The 7769-nt window shown below is 34.4% G+C and overlaps 1 protein-coding gene across 1 annotated transcript; it reads left to right on the forward strand.

Annotated features, from left to right (window-relative positions):
* Positions 1 to 2380: 2380 nt before the first annotated feature.
* LOC11433622 (uncharacterized) lies at positions 2381 to 7311 on the forward strand. Its single transcript, XM_003623525.4, has 9 exons — positions 2381 to 2628; positions 2714 to 2776; positions 2901 to 2956; positions 3642 to 3735; positions 3878 to 3938; positions 5142 to 5223; positions 6075 to 6130; positions 6697 to 6760; positions 6875 to 7311. The coding sequence occupies exons 1-9, from the start codon at positions 2482 to 2484 to the stop codon at positions 6936 to 6938; spliced, it is 687 nt and encodes a 228-aa protein (XP_003623573.1). The 5' UTR covers positions 2381 to 2481; the 3' UTR covers positions 6939 to 7311.
* Positions 7312 to 7769: the final 458 nt, after the last annotated feature.

Raw genomic sequence — 7769 nt, forward strand, 5'->3', positions numbered from 1 at the left:
GTGCTTGAATTGATGATTATGGTATGTTTATGGGTGAAATTACATGTTTCAAAGTATGTATAAATGTTAAGTTATGAAATTATGCTTAATTGATGAAATTTGATATGCTTTGATTGAAAAGAGATGTGATTCATATTCCATTAATGTGGTTATTGTTAACTGATGCTATTGTAAGTGAATTATGATTTGGGTATACTTAATTGTGGATTGATGATGAGAAATAAATTGTTGTTGATGGTTTTGTGAAATTAGTGAAGTTGAGTTAAGTGTTCATGTGAAGGACCAAAATGAACTTTTTGATATATATATGGTTGTTGACTGAAATTTTGTTATTGTTGGATGAATTGAACCTATGAGAATTTCTGTTTTCACGTTGTGGTTATGTTAGTTGATTCGTTTGGGAGAAAACGGATTTTTCGTGTGAAATGTCGATGTTTAAGCGTTTTCGCCAATAAGTGATTATGTGAGGTTTTGGAAAATGACTTTTGGGATGGTTGAAACATGAAATTTTTATAGATTATGTTAGAGTCAAGTGTCAGGATCATGTAGGTGAAAACGGCATCAAAATCCGATTAACGGTTTGCATTTTACGCGCGAAATGGTGAAAAACGCACTTTTGGAAAAGCTGTAAGCGAACAGGCCAGAAGCACACTTCAGAAGCATACTTCAGAAGCACACTTCAGAAGCACACTTCAGAAGCGTACTTCAGAAGCACTCTTCAGAAGCGTACTTCAGGAGCACTCTTCAGAAGTAGGCCAGAAGCTTCTCAAGAAGCGCCAGTTCCAGCATCTCCTGTTTCGCGTTCTTGCGTCTTTTTCACCTATTTCTGTTTCGAATTGGCCTTTGGTGTAAACATGAAAGCTTTAGATAATTTTGTTAGCTTTCTAATGGCGTTGGTTTCAGGTCCAAATGATTTTTAGAACTCGAGTTATGATCAAATTACTACACATGGGTCATGTGAATTTTTGTGAAAACTTAGCATAACTTTTTCTATGAGTCGTGAAACTTTTCCAAACTTGATATTTGGCTTAATGAAGTATTTAGAGGGAATAATTGAGTATGTAAATATGTAATTGGGATGTGATAATGATCATGAGATATATTTTGCTATCTTACTTGGAATATGAGAATGCTTGAATTGGTGAAACTATATGATATAGTTGATGTTGAGTGACATTGTTGATTATTGATAATATGTTGATGTGTGATGATGAATACTATGATTTATTTGTGTGGGCATGTTTTCTTGATAATGCAATGTTGTGGAGATAATCAATATAATTGGGTGTTGTCCTATATATTGAGTTGAGATTGTGATTTGTTGTCGCATTATCGAGTCCTTACACATGTCCATGCATCATAGTCGTTGTTGCTGTAAAAGGGATGAATCTTTTACTTCGAGATTATTGTAAGGCAGAGGTGAGCCTTACATGCGATGTTGACTTGTCCATCGGAGGTGACGACCTTGTTGAGATTTGGTACCACATGCATTTATGTGTCAATAAGTGCATATCATAGCATGAGTCCTATGTGAAATATGTGATTGGTGATGAATTGAGAAGAATGAAAGTTGACAATGATTGTTTATGATTGATGTTGTGAATGAATATTTATGATTGGATAATTATTCATGTGATTGATATATGTGGATATGAGCTATCAAGTTGTGATATAAGTATTTATGCATGACTATTATTATTCAAGTACATGATATTTATTTGATTTGATTATTATCTGGATTATGATAATGTAATGCTTACCCCCAGTGGTTTTAACCGCCTACTTGCCTGTATGGGTGAGTAGACGTTGTGCAGGAGTAGTCTCGGTGAGTCTTTGCTTGGGATATCGGGAGCTTCCTCCGATATCGGTGTCGTGTCGGCTCTGATCTAGGCTTGTCGTGTCGGTCTAGATTAGGTTGTTTATATTTTCGTTGGGATTATTATTTTGTTGATGACTACCCGATGTTTGGGTTTTGAGATTTATCTTTTGGATATGATTTATTTGCTCATGGCATGTATATATTTGATCACTCTGATTTATATTCCGCTGTAACTGTTGAGGTTTACATACATGTCTATCGGTTTTTGAATTTTGAATAAGACGTAATCTCTATTTCTTGAATAAATGTATTATTCGCATGTTTAATTGCTTTAATAGAAATAAGAGCGTTACAAACCGCACCAACCGATCCAATCTAAACCGTATTGATTTGGTTTGATTCGAATTTTATTTTAAAAAACCGAACAAAATCAAACCACATACTATTTTATCTTGCGGTTCAGATGATTTTTATCCTCAAACCAAACCGCACCGTGAATACTCTAATCGTTACCATACCATCCAAGCGAAAATTGAGATTCTCTTACAAACCGAATATTAATGGGCCACATATCCTCAGTTCAATCAACCAGCCCAAAGCGAAGAGTCAACTTCGGAACTTACCCGAAGCTACCGAGTACAGTTCGTAGCTAATTACCGGTCATGGCTACAACCACCGTGAAACCGCTTCTATCACCACCGTCGCTACTACTACTTCTTCTTCTTCTATTCTCGTCGCTAATTTCAATCTCTCTCGCTTACAAACCCGGCGACATCGTCCCCATGAGTCGCATGGGTCAATACCACTCCGTTCGTCTCTTCAATCGCGCATTTCTCTTTTCTCCATTTCTCTATCATACGACACCGTTTCATCTCTTTTTCTTTCAATTTGCAGTCGAGAACCGTGTGGCAGGATCTCATTGGTCGCCATTGTCCCATCTTCGCAGTGAATCGTGAGGTACGCGAACGCATCTTCTAGTTTTGTCAAATTAGGGTTTTTGGTTTTTATCTAATTTTATTTTTTCGTAATGTATAATTATTGTGATTTGTAGTTGATTTTTTCAGTGAATTGGATTTTGTAGGTTTTGATTCCGATACCGAAGCCAACGGGTTACACTGGAGCTGATCCTTATAAAATGTGAGAAATTTGTTTCAATACAATGTTTGAATTTGCTTGCTTGATTTATGATGATTTAGCTTTTAATTAAACATAAAATTGTTATAGTTCAAAATGCACTAGACATGAAGCACAAACATTGATAGGTTGACACTGGTAATAATTTGAGAAAATGACATAAATTATAATCACATGGGCTGGTGTTGGACACTAGACACGCCTTCGATATAAGTGTAGGGCCTATATAGTGCATTAGGCAAGTAGTAGTTTCAAAAAAAGGTACTTGATTCAGCTGCATGATGCAAAAGTTGAATGTTTAGGTTTTCATTCCAACTATAATTAGAATGGAAGAATAGATTAGATCGGAATGTGGAGAAAATGTGTCAATTCAGAATGGTTGTAGTGGGAAATGCGTGTCAAATCAGAATGGTTGTAGAGTTTTAGCCTGAATAGTTGAGTTATTTGCTAGTAAGAAATGGTTATTTTTTTGTAGTGTGCATTGGTGAGAGATGTTTTGGTAAAAATGGAATGGTTGTAGTAGGAAATTTAAGGAATAACGGGACGATGAAATGAAATTTCCGGCAGTTGTACTATTTATACAATATGGGGGAAAGTATTGTTGTTTTCTGATTTTTTGTGACTTCCTTGTCCCCTCTTTTAAACTAGAGAAGAAATTTTTGTTATGATATTATTTTATTATATGCAGATCATTTCAAGTTGGAAGGGAGAAGTTTTATATTCCGTGGCTTCTAGTGGTAAATCGGAAAAGTACAGAGGTTCCAATGATTGATATAGAACTGGTAATTATGTGTTTAAGATAGGTCTTGTATAGCAAATTATGCAATTTAGCCAATTATTGTACTATATTATGAGTTCGTAGATGCGAAACAATGAAACAGAGACATTAGGAAGTGGATTAATTGGAATCTTAATGTCGTGCAGAAATATTCAGGAAGTGATTTGCTTGGTGTTACTGCAAAAGTTTTGGATATGCCACATCACTGTACGTTGTTCTTCTCTAATACAATTTATATAAATATAATTAAGTTCTTTATATACTACTTACTGGTTTGAGTTTTCTGACATGTGGCAAGAGTATTATTCGTAGTGTTTTCTTGTGACTGATGGGCCGCTGACCTAAGTTTATAGAAGAGAGGCATAAAACAAAAAGATGGACCTAGGAGTAGAAAAGGCCTGTTTGGGTATTAGTGGGAGGATATAAGGTATGGGCTAAGAGGGAAAAGGGACATTGGAGGATCAGAGGAAGAATAGAAGGCCTTTGGCTAGGAAAGGGGTTCCGAGAGTGTTTGTGGTGTCAAGCCTTGTTTTCTTCTGTTCCTTTGTTTTGGTTGTATACAGGCTTTGAAGTTTCTTTTTCGGGGTTAATATCTATTTTGTTAATCTCGAATTGCGGCTTAACTGTTGGCACGCAGAAGAAAGAGAAACAGGAGAAACAGAGCTTTGCTGAAGAAGAACAGTAGCAGAACAGGTTCGCGTTTGTGAAGGAAGAATTAAATAGGTCATTTGAAACAATACAAATTGACCAATACACCCTTAAAAAATAAACATAACGATTTAAAAAGGATATTTGAGAGATTTTGCATGCGAATCCTAAAGGAAGACGCGAACCTGCAATTTTGACGCAATTCACGGCCATGGCCTGCACTTGTTGAATGCAGTTCTCCGGCCGGACGCGTTGCAGTGGACCTCACCGTCACGCTGCGACTCCACAATCATGCATGATTGCGGTACATTTGACAACATAGGTTATTATTCAGTTGAACGTTTCCGGTGTGTGGAACTGAGCTACATTATCTTTGTTTAAATTTCTATAGAAATTTAGATTCTTTAATCAGTGAACTTCTGCCAATGTTATCTGTTGGAAATGTCAAAATATGTGCTTGTATACTGTTTGTGGATCTAAAAGCTTTTTTATTTAATGTTCCTAAGGTTTATATGAAATTTATCTACATTTTATTTTTAATGTCCAGTTTCCTCTAAAATTGTTTTGATTTAATGAATTACAAATAAGTTGATACCTTACACTTCGATAAATTCCAATATACCTTTAGTCATATACATTTAAGAGAAATATTTTTTTGAAGAAACATTTAAGAGAAATATTAGGCAGTATTGACTTAAGCTATGCTATTGTAACAGATTTTTAGGCTTTTATTGTTCTAAAACATTTGTGTTGGATTTACAGATGTTGAAATTCATCCTGAGATCGGTAAACACTTCTGGGATGCTCAGCATTGGCCAAAGCATATACTTGCCCGATACACATGGTTGGTGTTATTTGATTTACAGCTCCTTCTCTCTGGTTTATTTATTTTGAACTCGATTTATTTCTATGAAGCATCTGCCATTTAGTGGGTTTATAATGCTAGGACTTTTAATTATTTTTGCAATCTTGTTTTTCCAATAGTGTTAATCAACTGGATTTTTATTTGAGTTGTGTTACACTAGTACATGACCGGAGTGTTGCGATGGATATGTGAATATGCAAGGCAAGATAGGATTAGGAATTTAGGAGTGATTAGGGTGGTAGAGTCTCCTAAGATGGTTTGGACATACGTTTAAAAGACTTATCATTAAGGAAGGTATAATAGATGAAAGATGTTTCAATAGTTAAATATAAAGAGAGACCAAAAAACCTAAAAGGAAAATCATTAAAAATATTTAGATATAATTTGTTTATCGTTAGACGTGATTTATGATAGAACAAGAACACTGTCATTGTTTGAGTAGACGGAACTTAAAACCTTTTTTTTAACGAATTTGGAAATTAAGGGATATTTCTTGTGGCACGGTTACTGTCATTACACAGTCATCTTTTTTGTTCTTTAGCTTTGGTTTGCAGTGTACAAAACTTGGTGATACTGTCAATTGTCGTCCATTTATTTACACATAGACCCTAATAGCATTCTCCATTCCTAAAATTGGAGTGTTTTTTAAGCCATAGAGTGATCACACTCTGAAATGTTTTGGGTCAGTGGAAGATGGATGTATAAACTTTCTGTATTTTTACCATTTGAACTTTGAATTATATGCTGTAGAAATTTAGTATTCTCATTTAAACTTTTTATATTATAGCTTGTAGAAAAAATTGCTGAGTTTGCATTTTGATGTATTTCAGGAAGGAACATTCCGAGATAGATGTCACTTCAGGATTTTATGTTCTATTTGGTTCAGGTGAATAAATATCATTCTTGCTTTCATTGATATATTTATAAAGATGGGGTATTTTACCAGTCCATGGACAAGTGACTTGTGAATAACTCATTTGTTTTGTACTCCCTCCAATGTCAATTATAAACAATTTTTCACTTTTTACATTCATTAATATAGACCACATACATAATTTATTCAATGAATCTAAAAAGTGAAAGGTTGCTTATAATTGAGACCGGAGGGAGTATTTTGTAAGGGGACTTCTAAAGAAGCCCAATAAAATATCACTCACCATAATTAGATAAATAATTTTAAATAAACAGTTCAAATTTTGATATATTCCACGTCTGCCCCAGACACACCAATTTGGTGATGACAGATATACCTGCAGCACAACTTTGTTTTTACTATTGATTTGACTGATACGATTTAAGGTTGTTTTAGCCGATGAATGAAATTACTTGAAACATTCTATTTCAAAGCAAGGCGGCTTGATCATTATGTAAATGAGCAGGTTGCATTTTACCTAGAGAATACATTTTTGTTGCTGCTATTTATTTATAATATTGTCCAATGGATATGCCCAGGGCTCTTGCTGTCTTTCATCCTCTCAATCTACACATTGCAATCTTCACGTGACAAATTGGAAAGGTATTTTATTCTTTCTTCAAGGCTATTGAAAACAATTTTTTTGTTGTCCATTTGCAACCATAATTTCTTTTTTCCAAAAAACAAACCCATAATTGCTTCGTCTTGAATTGCCAGATTTGTAAGGGAAACGGTTGCTGAAAGCAGCATCCCTGTTGGAGAGATAGCAAAAGTTGAATGATGCATCCCCAATCTCGTAATGAAATTGATAAGATCAGTTGGTGTTGGAGAGTAGTTCTTGCATACACAGCTATGAACCAGTCATTTATTTCTTGATGGAGGTGAGCGCGAGGACAAGAGCTGTGAAGTGAGTAGCACAAAATGTTGATATCGAATATATTACAATTCATTTGGAAGGCTGGATCTGTAACATCATAGTTAAAAATGCTTAAAATCTATACAAAAACAAATCAAAACGTAGCATATTAGTCAGAGTTTCAAACTCTTTTATCATTGAACTTAATTTCATTGTTGAATTTTGTTCGTCTTGAGATGATTATTTTCTTCTCCTGTGGTTACTATCTGGTCGGCGTAAGTCATTCCCTGCAAATCAATATTCATATTTATTATTTTAGAAGTTTTTTACTTTCCAGAAACAGTAACAATATAAAATTTACAGGCTAGACATTACTCCCTCCGTCCCAAATTGTAAGACGTTTTGACCATTTCACACATATTAAGAAATGTAATTAATATTGCGTGGGGAAGAGAAATTATGAGTTGTTTTACAAAATTATCCCTAATAAATGGTATGAAAAAGATAAATGAAATAATTGAAAGAAGAGAGAGTAATTAATAGTTAAGGATATAATAGGAAAAGTAACATAAATATTTCATTGGTATTATAAAGCGATATATAATTTGGGACAAATTTTTTTTCTAAAGCGACATATAATTTAGGACGGAGGGAGTAAACATTACAAATTGTGATAAGCAAGAAAGTTGATAGCAGGCATCATCACATTAACTACACAACATACTGTAATTTAAGGAGGCATCAAATGGGTGGCTT

Source organism: Medicago truncatula, chromosome 7, assembly GCF_003473485.1.
Source record: "Medicago truncatula cultivar Jemalong A17 chromosome 7, MtrunA17r5.0-ANR, whole genome shotgun sequence".
In the NCBI taxonomy this organism is placed as follows: Eukaryota; Viridiplantae; Streptophyta; class Magnoliopsida; order Fabales; family Fabaceae; genus Medicago; species Medicago truncatula.

Coding starts and splice junctions, on each gene's coding strand:
- LOC11433622 (XM_003623525.4), top strand. CDS start 2,482: ATGGCTACAACCACCGTGAAACCGCTTCTATCACCACCGTCGCTACTA. Junction 3,736..3,877: donor CAATGATTGATATAGAACTG/GTAATTATGTGT, acceptor AATGTCGTGCAG/AAATATTCAGGAAGTGATTT. Junction 3,939..5,141: donor TTTGGATATGCCACATCACT/GTACGTTGTTCT, acceptor TTGGATTTACAG/ATGTTGAAATTCATCCTGAG.